At 56.4% G+C, this 15,460-nt stretch overlaps 1 protein-coding gene across 1 annotated transcript in view; it reads right to left on the reverse strand.

Moving 5' to 3' along the window:
- TMEM132E (transmembrane protein 132E) overlaps positions 1-13,389 on the reverse strand; it is a 51,647-nt gene extending 38,258 nt beyond the window's left edge. Inside the window, exon 1 of the mRNA XM_059998027.1 lies at positions 13,324-13,389. Within this exon, the coding sequence (XP_059854010.1) occupies positions 13,324-13,378 (55 nt within the window). The 5' untranslated portion in view covers positions 13,379-13,389. The remainder of the gene's footprint in view (positions 1-13,323) is intronic.
- Positions 13,390-15,460: the final 2,071 nt, after the last annotated feature.

Here is a 15,460-nt window from a genome sequence, read left to right on the forward strand (position 1 = left end):
CTCCCTCCAGGTCGGTGACAGAGTAGAGGTTCCCTGGCTGCAGTGCTGTAGTCTTTCCACTGCTGTAGCGGATGGACAAAGGTCACCCCATGTGGAGCTCAACACACCAGGTCACAGAGATTTTGGCAGTGGTTGCCGCTTTCCGAAATCCAGGTGAGCCAGCCTCTGTTTGCCTTCCCCTCTGCCCCCTGCACTGAAATCGTTTGCATCCTTGACCCACACTGGCTGGCAACCGTGTCTTCCTGCCGCATGATCAGTGTTTGCCACAGTGCTTGGTGTGGAGCAGGGGTTCAAAAACACGAGCCGAATCAACCTGTAGCTACTCTTTACTGAGCACTTACTACAAGCCAGGCTCTGCTCCAAGCACACTCCATGCCTTTATTATTTATTCACTACCACAATCCTGTGAGGAGGGTACTCTTATTATCCCATTTTATAGATGTGGAAACTGAGCCACAGGGCAGTGATGTAATTTTTCCAAGACTGCAAAGCAAGGTTATGGCAGCTGATTGTGACTGAAGGCAGGCAGGTGGGAAGGAATAAACATCCCCCTCTCTGGTCTCTGTCACTCATTGAGTGCCCAGATGTTTCTTCTGGGTGGTGCCCCAGGTGGAAAGGGTGAGGGGAGGGGAAGGAGCAACGTTTCTATTCATTCATTTCACACAATAGGTACTGAGCATCTTCTCTGGCGAGGCACCGGTTCAGGTGTTGGGAATACAGCTGTGAACAGAAGAGATGTGGCCCTGCTCGTGGGGCTTCCATTCCAAGGGGGGGGGAGGTGTCAGTCTATGAACAAGAAGAAACATAACTATACAGTATGTCAGGGGGAGAAAAATGGAGCAGGGTCGGGGCAGAGTGAGGGGCAGGCAGGGCTGTTTTAAGTAGGGCGTGGCTGGGAGGGCCACCCGGGTAAGATGCATTTGAGCGCGGACCTGAAGGAGGCAGGGGGGCGATGAGTCATGCTTATTTGGAGGAAAAGACCAGGCAGAGGGGTAGGAAGGACCTGAGGCTCGGCACCTGGCATGGGTGAGGACAGCAAAAGGGACGGTGTGGTCGGAGCTGAGTGGGTGAGAGGAAAGATATGGTCAGAGAGGTATTGTCAGGAAAAAGGACACTCGTGTGGCCTGTCAGCCCCTGAAGGACTCTGGCTTTCACTCTCAGTGAGTTCAAGGTGACTTGATCAGGCCTATGGTCTGTAGCATCTCCTGGAAGAAGGGGAAGGAGCGTGGCCTCTGGGAGGCATCTGGGAGCTGCTGCCTGCATGAATGGGAGTCCCCAAGGCCAGCATGAACCATGCCAGGGCTGGGGAGGAGCTGAGCCGGCTCTAGGCTGGGCAGGGAATCTCCGAGAAGGACCCCAGAGAGTCCCCAAGGCTCACCGGTCCCCAGAGCACTAACTCCAGGGCCCCGAAAATACCTCCAAGGGGAGAATGTGGTAGGGCCCTTGGGGAGCTCCTAGCCCTGCACCTTCCAGGATGGCAGCCATTTGCCACATGTGGCTATTGAGCCGCTGAAATGGGGCCAGTTGTGATGGAGTTGTGACAGAGTTGTGATGTGCTGCTGACAGTGTAAATTGCATGGGGTATTTCGAAGATGTAACACAAAAGGGAAAAAAAAGAATGTAAAAATCTCATTAACTGTTTTTACACTGATTACATGTTGAAATGTTCATCTTTTGAATATATTGGTTGAAATATAGTAGTAAAATTCATTTCGCCTGTTTCTTTTTACTTTCCTCACGTGGTAACTAGAAAAATTGGAATTACACATGTGGCTCGTGGTACGTTTCTGTTGGACAGCACTGATCCAGCACGGCAACCCTGCTCTCACGGGCAGGGAAACTAAACTGCAGCAGGAGGAAAAGATTTGTCTGAAGGCAAGCAGTTGGCTGAAAGAACACCCGGGACAGAGGAACCCGGTGGGAGGCTGGGGAGATGAGGGCCCTCTGGGTGGAATGGGACACCTGAGCGACTCCTAAGGGCTCATGATGAATTATAAATGGTTACAGAGACCACACACTGAGTTCTGCCTGTTCTCCTTACCCAGCCCCCACAACCCTACAGGATGGGCAGCTGGAGGGATCAGCTCTGGGACCAGGGTGTCCACGAGCTTTCAGGTTGCAGGTTGCAGCAGCAGAAGTGCTTCAGAGATGCCTGGGCTCCGTCAGAATCTCCCTGTATCCTTAGACCTGATTTCTGGCAATGGCACAGGCTGCCTGCCCTGATGGTGTACAGGTAGCCTTTATGCCCACCTTGGGGGCTGCCACAGAGGAGATGCAAATATTGGGAAGCCGTGGACTCAAGGGCCAGGTACCCACCCTGGCATTGTGTGCTCTGGGTCCAGCTGCATTCACAGGAAGGCCTCCTCTACCTTGGGGTGGAGAGACCCTGGAAAGTGGGGGAGATGCTTGAAGCTGTTTTCCTGGGAAGGGAAGGAGGGAGGCAGGGAGGGAGGAAGAGGGGCCAGCAGCTGGCCACTGCTGTTTTTAAAACAAGCAGCATGTTGCTAGGAGGCATCAAGGGTAAAAAAAAAATAAGACCCCAAAGAAAACAAAACCAAAAAACCCAACCACCAGAAAACAGCTCTCCGGGAACTCTTTGGCACTGTCTTAAACATGCTTCCTGGCAGTGAGGCCTGGCACCGGGCAAGAAAGGAAGGAAACAAACCTGCTGATTGTTTCCTGAGCCCCTCGGGCAGGCACACAGCTTCTGTTCTGGGCACGTCCATGTACACTGGTTTATTATCCTTGTGGCAGCATAGCAGAGATAGGTGATGCTATTATGCCCATTCTGCAGATGGGGAAGCTGAGGCTCAGGGAGACGAGGCAGGCGAGTGCTCCCGGGTAACCTAGAGACACAGCAGCAGGGCTACGATTCCAACCTATGTTTGGTTTTGGGCGACTCGAAAACCACAGTCTGACGTGACTGGCTTCTTCTGAGGCTTTCCTGGAGCCTCAGTCACTGACAGTGACCCTGGATGGATCGGACCCCTGAGCTTCTGGCTGCCAGGGTGAGGGAAGAGGAGGGAGGCTGGGCCTTGGACCTCTATTAAAAATTGCGAGAGAGATCCTGTCTGTCTCAGTGTTCTCACTGGGCCACCTTCCCCAGTACTCCTGACCAGACAATAAAGACATTCCTGTCCCCACCCAAGGGGGTCAGAACTGGCTGTGAGCTACAGGCAAGTCCCTCTGCTCTCTGGGCTTTAGCTGCTAAATTAATAAAAAAGCTCCAAATACTGAGCCATATGCTACAGGCTCCTCAGTTGCCATCCTATCTTACAGAGGCATAAACCAAGGAGTAGAAATGAGAGGTCAGGCTGCTGCTAAGTGGCAGAGCTGGCGTTCAGATTCGTCTTCCTGGTTGTCTGCCATGTGGTGGTACCTCTGACGATTTCTAATGGTCATTCCCCATCCCAAGAGCCCTCACTCCCAGATCAGCTGCTGGAACAGCTTCCTTCAATATTGCTCCAATCTGCAAATTGCCCCCAGCCAAGTCATTGTTGCTAGATCCCTGCTTTGATCAAGCCACTCCCTCGCTCCACAATACGCCACAGCTCCCCAGTGCTCCAGGGAGCACAGGGTCAAAGTTCTGAGAGGTCTTAAGAGATCATCCAGGTAACCCTGCATTTAGCCCCCTTGCCTGCTATTCCCTCACAGGCAGCTGTGGCTCTTCCCATGCTGGACTCAGAGCTGGTAGGCCAGGGACAATTTTTGCCCTATGTTTCTGTCTTCCTCAGGGTCTTGGACACAGAGTGGATGCTGACTGATTAGTCTTAAGAGGCAGAATTCTTGAACCTGGGTTAAGGCCTTCTGCAGTGGTATTTCTTCCATGAAGTCTCCCCTGATTTCTCTAGCAGATACGAGATTTCTCCCTTCACAACTCTGTATCCCTTCCAACATGTCTGTGGCATAATTTTATCACAATCTGTGGAGAAACAGCTCATCTCCCCAGGACAATGCCTTAGAAGCTCCTCGTGGGACAGGCCCTGTATCTTCTTCATTTTCACACTTAACACAGTGCCTGGCATGTGCTGATAATATTAATAACAGTAATACTGAGAACTATCATTTTCAGACACTCTGTGCCAGGCACTATTCTCAATATCTGACTTGGAATAACGACTCAACTCATCACAACAGCCCTCTAAGTTGAGTATTTTTATAATCATTTGCAGATGAGGAAACATGCACAGTGGTTAAGTAACTTGCCCAGAAATCACAAGGGGATGGACAAAGCCAGGCAGGTTGGTGTTAGAGCCGAGTGCAGGGAAAAGGTGAGGGTGGAGGAGAACTATGAACGTCAGGAGAGACCGAACAGTCTGCTGGCTCCAAAGGTGCCCAGCACAGGGCATATTAGGTGCTCAGTTAGTAGAAGTGATTATTAAGATAACTAGAGGGCTTCCCTGGTGGCAGAGTGGTTAAGAATCCGCCTGCCAATGCAGGGGACATGGGTTCGAGCGCTGGTCCAGGGGAATCCCACGTGCCGCGGAGCAACTAAGCCCGTGTGCCACAACTACTGAGCCCGCGTGCCGCAACTACTGAAGCCCACGTGCCTGGAGTCCGTGCTCCGCAGCAGGAGAGGCCACAGCAGTGAGAAGCCCATGCACCGCAGCAAGGAGTAGCCCCTGCTCGCCACAACTGGAGAAAGCCCGCTCACAGCAATGAAGACCCAACACAGCCAAAAATAAATAAAATAAATAAATTAAAAAAAAAAAAGATAACTAGATAGTTCAACAGCCGCTCAGACCCAGGTGGGTGGTCGGCGGGTGCTGGGTGGAGAAGGGCTTCCCAGGCAGGAGCGCTGCAGCCAAGTGGGGAGCTCAGCCCTCTGCACCAAGCCAGCCCCACTCCCACCCCGGCTTCTTACCCTGCCACCTCCCCCAGCTGCAGCCCCCTTTCCTCAGCATCTCAGACCTCTCATGCACGGGGGCTGGCGGTTGGCAGTTTTTCTCCTGTCGGGAGCAGCCACAGAAAACTGAGATCATTTCTCTGCTGTGTTGGCAGCTGAGAAAATGGCAATTTTTCGTATTTCCAATCCAAGAGATCCTTCCTATTGGACAAAGGCCCCACATGCCTGTCTCTCCCCAGAAGAGACAGGGCAGGGGAGACTGGGGTGACCCGGGGAGACTCAGGACAGGGCAGTGGGTCAGCTCGGGGCAGGTCATCTCGTTGGCTAAGAGGCATGGGCTGCAGTGGTCTTGCGGTGGCAGGGGGCCAATCGTGGGAGGAAGGGGCCACCGGCTGAGCACTTGCAGACATAAAACAGGGACAGGCAGAGAGGTCAAAGCAACAGGTAATCTGGAGTCGCTGTGGGACTTCTCAGAGATCCAGGCAGACTTGGTTTTTGCTGCAGCCCCATTTTACGTACAGGAAGCTCGAGTCCATGGAAGAGGCCTGGGTGGCCACATAGCTAATTTGGCTGGTCGGGTCTGGAAGCCAGGCTTGCAAATCCTTGGGTGGTCTCTGCAGCAATCTGTCCCCTGCACACCCTGGTCCTGCCTCCGATGGGGTGGCCGCGCGGTGGCAGGAAAGACAGCCACAGGCAAGATTGTGCGGGGCAAGGAGCTAGAGAGCAGACAGAGATCCCCTCTGTGGCACGGGGGCTGGGGTCCCTATCCCCACAGGTCTGGAGCTCTGTAAGCCTGCAGCTGCCAGCAGCTCAGGTCACTCTCACTCTAAACCCTGCTATGTCTGCCCATTTCACTCAGTTTACCAGGTAATCTTCTAGGGCCTCCCTTCCCTACTTAATCTCTCTGCACCCTTCCCAGCCTGCACTGTGCTCCAGCCCCTCTGGCCTCCTTGCTGTCTTGAATGGTCAAGCTCACCCCTGCCCTAGGACTGGTCCCAATGTGATATTCAGATATTCGCTTAGTATGCTCCCTTGCCTCCTTCAAGTCTGCTTAATGACATTTAATCAAGTGAACATTCATTTTAATACTGCACAACCCCTCCCAACACACACACACACACACACACACGCTGGAATTCCCAATTCCCATACCCTACCTTTCTTTTATTTTCCTCAGCTCTTGTTGCCTTCTGACATATAATTTACTTATTGTATGTATTTATTATTTACTGTGGCCTCCTCTCTGCACCCCCGCAAGAATAAAGGCTCCATGAGTGCAGGGCTTTTTGCTGTATTCATGGATTAAGACCAAGTGCCTGGAACAGTGCCTGGCCCACAGTAGGCAACAACTGAATACTTACTGAGAGACCGGGAAGCAGTCTATGTGTACATGTATGTGCACAAGTGTACATTCAGCGACTCGTCTGACAAATTGTCAAATGCCTACTTTATTCCAGAGATCCCAATAGACACCGGGGGATACAGCACCGGGAAGAGGGCACAAAACTTCCAGGTCCATTCAAGTTTAATGCCAGTGAAGGGGCCAGGCAGTGCAGTTTACAAAGGGCAAATTGGAAATGAGTGGCAGGGGTTGGTGGGTCTTTGTTTAACTCAGAATCAAGGCAGGCTTCCAGGAGGAAGTGTGGATCCACTTGGGCCTAAAGGCTGAGTAGGAGATGGGGCAGAAGAGTGTTCTGGTCAGAGGGAACAGTATGTACAGAGGCTCTGACATGGAAAAGCACGTGACCCATGTAAAGGACTGGAGAGGTGAGTGCGGCCAGATGGGTGGGCCTTGCTTAGGTATGTGGGCGTGTGGCTGTCAGTCCCCATCTGTGCTTATTCCCTGTGTGCATGAGACAGAGGGGTACGGCAAGAAGACCTCTGTATTTGTGGTCAGAAAACCTGACCTCAAGAGCTGGTGTGGCCAGGTCTCCACTGAGCCTCAGCTTTACCCTCTGTAAAATGGGATCCTAGTTGCTGCCTTTACCTGGCGGTCACTGGTCTCCCAGTGACCACATGAGATCATGGATCTAAACTCCAAAGAACTGCTGGGACCCTCAGGTGTACGGGTGAGTACACATGGCCGTGTGGGTGTGCATTTGAGTGCGCTGCACTACCAGCTCCCACCGACACCTTTCTCCTGCTGTGACAAGTCTGCTGCATCATCTGTACCAAGCCACCAAAAATAGACTTGCTCCTGGCCCTGAGCCAGGCTCCCCGTCAGTCTTGGGGGCTGGGGGAGGGTGGGTGAGGCCTGCAAGGTGGGGTCCTACAACCTCTGGGCAAAGGCAGTCATCTTGTCTCTCACCATCGGACCCTCAATGTGCAAGAGGACAAAGGCCACCTCGGAGGGCTGGGGCTGCGCCTCCCTCATCAGATTAGGGCCTCTCTGAAGATGGGAATGTCTCCCTTGTCATAATGATCCCCAAGGGCAGGAACCATTTCCCCTCCACCCTTTCTGTCCCACAGAAAAGCAGAGAGATTATCACTCAACGTGACTCTGGCTGATTCTGTTTAAGGGCTGACCACCTCTGGGGCTGTGTTCCTGGGGAGGGGTTTGGGCTTGAGGGTGTCCTGGTTGCCTGTTCTCTCCCAGGGTTAAGGGCTAGCCCTGTAAGGTCTGATGCTGTCCAGACCTGGATCCTTGGATGGGGATGCCTCTGAGAACCCGGACCAGTTTGAGTGTCATCCATTTATCCAGGTGATCCCGGGCACATCACTCTCCCAGCTCTAAGGATCCTGAGAGATGGGCTCAGGAAACAGAAGCTGAGAAATTCCTCTAGCACACGACCTGCCCACTGCCCTTCAGTTTGAGTTGAACAGGAAGTCACACAAGAGAAGAGAGTAACCAGTTGCCCATTCTCATAGGCCAAAAAAGGTGTGGGTGAGAATGCAGCAGGAAGGATTCAAGTCTGATAAAAAGCAGAACTTTCCAAAGGCAGATAATTATCTAGATAATTTGGACCAAAAAGGGTTTTATTCAATTACCTTTTCTACCCTTTTTTTCTTCTGCACTGAATTATTCATTCTTGCGTTCATTCATTTGTGCAACAAGCATTGAATAATCCAGGTAATTGCTTCCATTTTCCACTTCATCCTGCTGGGTTGTCTGGCAGCCAGCAGGGCCTGGGGCAGTGGAGTGGAGGGGGGGACCTGGGGGGGAGGCGGTGGGGGAGGAGAGAGGGGCAAACTTGGCAGAGGAAAGGAGATAATGACTTCTGGACGCTCAGCCTATCTCCCAAGAGTGGCTTGTCCCCTCTGTTACCACACCGGCCTCACCTGTCTTAGTGCGTGCCCCGCCCCCTCCCCGGCAGCCCATTGGTCCTCCAGAGACTGATGCCGTAGTTGGCAGAGAGTCGGTGCTCCCGGATACACTGCCCCATCCTTGGGGACTGCTGGATTATGGCACCGCCAGCTGAATTGATGATAAGGAGGTCCACTTTTCATTTAAAAAGACAGAGCAGGAAAATAGAAAAATTAATTTATTTTCAAAAAAACAAAAAAGCCACCCCACAACTGGTTCATTAATCTCTTATTAAAATTCTGCGCTGAGCACTGTCAAGGAAGAAGTAAGGAAGACCCCGGGGAGGGAACGGGGAGGAAGAATCATATCCATTTGCTAGCGTCTGTGGCTGGCCTCTGTGGAAGGAGCATGGGTGTGGGGCGGAGAGACAAGGGAGGCGACAAGAGGCTTCTCTGTGGCAGAACAAGTGAGCTGGAAGGGGGCTCGGCGGGCATCGCCTCCTCTCACTCTGCAGAGGAGGAAAACAAGACTTGGAGAGGGAGGCGACCATCCTGTGGCTACGCAGCAAGCTGATGACAAAGTCAGGATTTGAACCTCTAAATGATGGATCCCAGGGATCCAGACCGCCTGGAATTTCAGAATGCGGGCCTTTTTCTCATCTCCCCAACTGGACTTCAAGCTCATGAAAAGGAGTCGAAGATCAGGTCTTGAGCCCCTCCATGTGCCCTCTGTAGTGCTTGGCAAGGTTTATTAACACTACTGGTGATTGATTACCTTGACTGCTTGGGACCCGAGGCTAGTTTGAGGCCAGAGATCTTTGTATGAAGCCGAAGCCTCAGACAGAGGGGATGACAGAGGTGGTGGAATCTCTGCTGAGGGGCCTGGGGCAGACTGCCAATCTAGCAAACCCCTTTGGGCTCTGGTGCTGGTCCTGGTTCCAGAATGAACTAGCAGGATGACCTTGGCCTGTCCCTTTCCTTCTCCGAGTGTCCATTTCCACATCCGCACAAAGGTTGGATTTGGAGGTTCTGTGATCTCTTTTAGTTTCGGTGTTGTGAATGGCCATCACTGTGGGTAGGGCAACAAAGAGAGACCACCCCGCCCCCTATCCCCTCTGCCCCAGGTTGGAGTTGGTGCCTCTCTGGTTCTCAGATTCTGCAGCATCACAAGCACTCGCTACCGATCTCAGGCCTGGGGTCTATCACTTTCAGACAAGCCCCGAGGGAGGGCCAGGAGATGCCCGGGTCCCGTCCTGGTGTTGCAAAGTGGCCTTCCCTCCTTCAGCCAAGCACTATCCTCAGAATGGATTCCAATACAGCTCATTTTCTGCCACCAAGTTTATAACACATCCCCACCTACTGGTCTTAAACATTAACAAGGCTGTGTTGTGGCATAAGGCTCCATGTGGCCAGGAAAATGGGTGTGTGTAGAGGGGGGAGCGGGAAGCAGCATTCCTCACTCCCAGTAGTGAGGGAGCCTCCCAAGGCCAGCACTCACCCTGTCCTCCTGCTGTGTCCTCCCTCCATCTCCAAAGGAGCCCAGAACTTGGGTAATTGGTGGGGTGGGGACAGCATGGACACAACCCGGAAGAGAAGTCAGGCTGGTGACCACAACGGTGAGGACACGTGCATTTGAGATCACGTATTCGGAGCATCATGGGACACTACATTCACATCCGTGTTACAACACGTCACCCTAGACACGTATATCCTATACGGGCCACTCAAGGGGTATGGCACAACTCTGCCCCATCCCCATGCTCTCTTCCTGGTGTCTCTGTCTGTCTCCTCCCACTCCCCTCTTCTGCCTCACACCCCAGAGCTCCCTTTTCAACTGACACTGCGAGGGCCCCCAACAGAGTTATCTTCACACCCCATTCATTTCTTTTGAGTGCCTACTATGTGCCAAGCACTGGAGAGTGGGGCAAAACCGAAGAAGACATGGCTCTTGCCCTAAATGCAAGTGTGTGGGGATCAGGAGGGGTACATGTATAGATATGCCCATAAATATGCCCACACATACCCTTCACACACACACTGCCGTCCCTGAGGAGTGCTGGGAAGGCAGCATGAAGGGCCAAGGCAGCACAGGAAAAAGACCAATTACTTCTGTTGGGGGTTAGGAGCTGCTGATGAGCAGCCAAAGGGTAATCTAGGCAGACTCCCTGGAGGAGGTGATGTTTCAGTTGCGCTTTGAAGGCAAGGTAAGGATTTCCGGAGGCAAGGTAATCCAGATGAAGGGGTTGGTGGGTGCAAAAGCAGAAAGGCAGGAAGTTGAAAAGAGTGATATCTCATAAGATGCACGGAGGATAGAGAGGGGGCAGTACCGCAGAAGTGAAGATGTAGATTGAGACAAGATCACAGAGGGCCTTGTATGTTGAGGGGGCAAAGAGTATATCCTTGATCCTACAGGCAGTGGGGAGCCAGTGAAGGATACTGAGTAGGAAGCTGACACAATCAGTCCTCTAACAGGTTAAACAACCACCATGCCTTGCTAAACTCCTATCCAAACTAAAAATGGAGCAGAACACCTCCCCAGAGACCAGATGCAGGAAAGTAGCCTTCTCAGATGGTTTCTGACAGAAGCCTTGAGACTGACAGCAGTGTAGGGGCTGCCACCCCAGAGGCTGAGCTGGACCCTGAAAGGTAGTGGGGCTCCGTTCACACATGGTATCTGCCCAGTTGTCCTGGCAGAGAGTGAGAAGGGGAGGGATGGGCCAGGGGCCACACTGTTGGGGAAGATGGGGAACATGAGGGAGGCAGCCCGAGGTCACCCTGCCCGATGGCGCCAGAGTCAGAAACCCAGGCTATTTGGCTCCCCGTCTGGCTGTGTGGTCAGAGCCCTGTGGCCTCGGTAGCCTGCCAGGCATGAAAAAGTGCAACTGTACCCCCGCTCCAGCATCTCTGAAGAGCCCAGAAAACCCTACCAAGAGTTAGCTTGAAATGAGACTAAATCCATGTACCCTTTTCCTGATAAAGGCATCGTTTGGGTGGGTGGGTGTTGGTATTCCTGAAGGGGAAACCCAGGCGAGATGTATTTTTGTGGGAGGAACTTCTTTGGCCTTATCCATCTGGGGGGGGGGTCCCCAAGCTTTGAGCATCTGCTGGTACCCTTCCCTAAGGAAGGGGAGTCTGAGGCATGGGCTGGGGATTCAGGGAAGAAACTTGGAAAGGGAGACAGATAATCAGCGGGGGGAAATGCCTGCCCAGTGGGGGACCCAGGCTCCACCTCCTCAAATAGCTTCCTTCTAATCGCCAGCCAATCCTGGGCCCTGGGTGTCCCGCGCACTGTGCTAAGCACTGGCTGTGTGGGGGACAGAGCAGAATAAGCCCACCACCTGCCTCCACCACTCCAGGACTAAATGGGTACAGAGAAGACACCGATATCTAAGGAGAAGAGGAGGCAGATTTATTCCAAGAGAAGCAATGCAAGGACAGCAAGGCCCTACTGGGGCTGGGTTTTAGGACGTCGACAAGATTCTGGGAGGTGAGGGAGGGGAAAGGATCCTTAATCGGAGGCTGAGGGGTCAGAAAGGTGGGCCGTCGGAATCCAATAAGAGTGTCTGAGCTGCCTGGAGGTGAGGCCATGGCTGGGCTTTTGGAAGGGAACTCTGGGAGCAAGACGCAGGGGATGGGGGCAGAACCACACCTAGACCCAGGCCTGACCTGGGTTTCCTCCTGCTGCGCCCCCAAACTCCCTGCTCACTGGGTCCAGGTCACAAGCCTAGCCCCTGCAGTTCCAGCGTGCAGACATCCAGAGTCCCCTCTCCCCACCTCCTCCCCACCCTCAGTCTTGCACACGGAGCCGAGATTTCTGGGTCCCAGCAGCATTCCCCCTGCCCATTCTTCTGATAAAGAACTGAGGTTGACTGTGCCTGGTGAAATGAACGCAAAACAGCCCCCCAACCCCGAGCCACCCCCTCGCTGAAGCCGGGGAGAACCAATCTACTCGTAGAGGGAGGTCAGCCTGTTCCCCACCCCATCCTAGCCTCAGGACCCTAGCTTCCCAGAGCCCATTCTTCTCCTTATTCTTTCAACCTTGAGAAGGAGCCTTGGTCTGGGTGAGAGAAGCCGCTGGTTAGAGACCTTGGGCGCGCTCACGGCCCGCCTGGGCAGGCTCCTAGGGACCAGGCAGACGTGGGCAAAAGCTGAGCAGCGTACATGGAAGGTCCTCCGCCAACGCGGAGAGCCCACTGCCCCCTCCATCCTAGCCCCTCTCCAGGCTGTCCAGGCTCACCCCTCGGCGTGGGGCAGCCAAGTCCCCCATCCCTTGCTGGCTGGGGAACTATGTGCCCGCTCCGCTCGTTTCCTGTTGGGAGGGGGCAGAGAGCCTCTCTTTCTCCATTCTCCCCTCCCTCCCCCCCAGCTCTCTCTCTCCCCCGTCGGTCAGCGCCCCTCGCCTCCTGGAAAGCCTCCAGCTTGCGGAAGGCCCGCTGCAGCCTCCTCCCGTCGGATCGGAGTTCCCACTCTGGGGGGCTGTTCCGCGACCCTAGGTCCCCCACCCATACCTCTGCTGTCCCACTGCCAAAGAGCGCCAACCCCGGCTCCCACCCCCTTTACCGCGGAGCCCGGGGCGAGCCTGGGGAGCAGACGCAACAGATTGCAGAACGCAAGAGCGTAGAGCCCGTTCCCTCCGCCCGCCGCCCAGACCCCCGCCCTCTGGCTCGTCTAAGCCGGCCATTTAGATGCAGCTCACAGGACGGCGGGCAGGCGATCCCCGGGCCCCTGTCCACTTCCCTTCTCCAGGACCGCCGCAGGAAGCGAGGCAGCGGGCGGCGCGACCCCGCACCGGCCTGCGCGCCAGGGGCGGGGGTAGACACGATCACCGCGGTCCCAGCAGCCCTCAGCCCCGCCGGCTGCCGGGCTGGGAGTGGCAGGAGGGGCGGCCCGGACGCGATCCAGCGGATCCCTCGGGTCCCTTTAGATTTCCGTGGGCGGACACGCCCCCAGACTCCCGGGTTTGGACTCTGCTCTCTAACCAGGAGGAGGTTGCAGTGATACCCCCTCTCGTCCTTTTCCGGGGCCGGATTCGGTCCACAGGGCGGGCCTCGCAGCCTCCGCTCCCGCCAAAGGGTTTGGGGGCTGGAGGTAACTCGAGCTGCCGCCCGAGATGCTAAGCTGGCAACGGCGGCTGCGAGCCCGGGGGTGGAGGTTCTCCTTCTCCAGGCTCCTCTCTGCCCCCTCCAGCGGCTCCCGCCGCATCTTCACTCCCGAGTCCGCGCCGCGATACTCACCGTGGGCGAGCAGCGCCGAGAGGCAGAGCAGGGCGGCGCCGCCGCGGCCCGGCATCCCTGGGGCCATGGCCGAGGAAGGAGCGGGAAGGGGCCGAGGGGGCAACGGTCGACGACGACTTGGCCCCAGGCTGGGCTTGGTCACATCCAACTTCTGGTGGCCGTGGCGCCCGGCTGTCTCTGCTGAGGCTCTGGGGGCCAGGGAGTGAAATTCGGGGACACTTTGAGGGGAGGGGGCGTCCCGGGCGCCGCCGGCTACACCCTCGGAACTGGTGGGGTCGCAGCACCAGGCGGGAGGAGCCTCCACCTCCCGGCTGGTGCCCCCTGCAGGATCTGTGCGGCTAGGGGGGAGCCGCACTTGCGCTCCTGGGGCCGGGTGGCCACTGGCGTCTCGCGGGTTGCCTAGGGCCAAGTGTCGGTTTCCACAGCCCCGCGGTCCCGCTCGAATCCGAACTCGTTCGAGGGTGCAGATTTCCGATGCAAACCTCAGTTTCTTCGGTTTCGGTAGTAACCCCACATGGATATCGCGGCTTCCTTCCTCTGAACGCCCTGCAGCAGCACCTCCAGCATAAAAATCCCAGGTTAGGTGCAAATGAATGATTTCTTTCGCAGAGAAAGAGAAAATCCAGGCAACTTTAATCCATCTGGAGAAGGAAAAGTTTCCGTGCAGTGATGAGACCGGCGACGCGGGTCGCCACGACCCGAGGCAACGCCCGGACCGAATGCCCGAGATGGGCAGCCCGCGGCTTGTCCCCTCGCCGAGCTCCCTGCTTGGCTCCAGCGCGCTATCTCCAGTCTCGATCAGGGCCCGGGCTCCACACAGGCAGGCTCAGCGCCGCCTGCCTGGGCAGCGGCACCGCGGCTGGCGCGAGGGTGGCGCGGCTGGAACGGGCTGCCCCATGGAGATGGGGTTTGGAGAAGCGAGTGAGCGGGAAACCCGGCTATTGCGCCTGACCCCAGACCTTCCTGCCCCGTGCGCCGACTCCAGCCTCCTGGCCGTGAGCGTCGTAGGATGGAGAGGGCTCGGCCAGCCCGCGGCAGCCCCGGGTCGCCCCCCTCTCCTCCCTGGTCTCGCTGTCTCAGGAGAGGGCCACGCTGCTCCGCCTTCCCCGGGGGAACCTGCACAAACCTTGAACTTTTCCGGGGTTCAGAGTCTCCGATGTCTCCTCCTCCCCGCCGCCCCCGCCCTGCCCCCGGATGCCCGATGTCTCGGTGCAGCCGGGCATCTGCTCTCTCTCTCTCTCTCTCTCTCTCTCTCTCTCTCTTTCTCTCGGAGTCACTTTGGGTGAGCGGAGCGCCGCGCCTGCCTGTGCTGCGGGCGGCGAGACCCCGGCGCCACGCCAGGGGCCGGGGCACCGGGCGCCCGCGCAGCCCGTGGCCAGGGAGGCGGCAGCTGGTGCCTACGGGGCCGAGTGGAGAGGAGGTGCCAGCAGGGGGGCCGGCTCCCCATGGACGAGTGTGAGGGGAGAAGAAGAATCAAGGAGCAAAAAGGAAGAGGAGGTGGGGGGAGCCACAGTTGCACGAAGCCGCCGCCGCCGCCGCCGCCCCTGCCGCCGCCTCCTCGGCGATCGCGCCGGCTGCTCCGCCGTAAATGACTCGAGAGAAACACACACACTCGCGCTCGCCCTCCCTCCTCCCTCGTCCGGGATTCAGCGCCCACCCCGGCAGTAGCGGGTGCGGAGCCTGGCGCGCTCGCTCCCTTCCCCCCCCCTCCCCGATTCCCCGTGGTCACGTGGCCCCGGAGCGCGCGGCCCACGACTCGCGCACCACGGAGACGCCCCCCCCACCTCTGCCTCGCGCCCCAGCTTCCCCTCCCCTGTCCACGTGTCCATTCCGCATTCCCAGCCTGGGAGCGCGCGCGTCTCCTTAATGAGACTTGGGCAAGGGCCGACCTCACGATTCCGCTAACCCCTGTTTCATGTTTTATTTTTCCTCCCCAGAGCAGGCTAGCGCTGGGGCCCCAGTGGGGCCGGCCGGCTGCGGCGGCCACATTTCCCCCGGGGAAGACGCCACCGCAGCCACTGTTGTCCCTTTTCAAAGGATGCTCTCTCCTCGCTGGTGGCCAGAGGTGTTTTACGGCCTCTCGGACAGAGGCGCGCATAGAGGGTACCCTATCCCCACCCCCAGAGTCTGCGTGTGG

This window comes from Delphinus delphis, chromosome 19 (genome assembly GCF_949987515.2).
Source record: "Delphinus delphis chromosome 19, mDelDel1.2, whole genome shotgun sequence".
NCBI classification, from domain to species: Eukaryota; Metazoa; Chordata; class Mammalia; order Artiodactyla; family Delphinidae; genus Delphinus; species Delphinus delphis.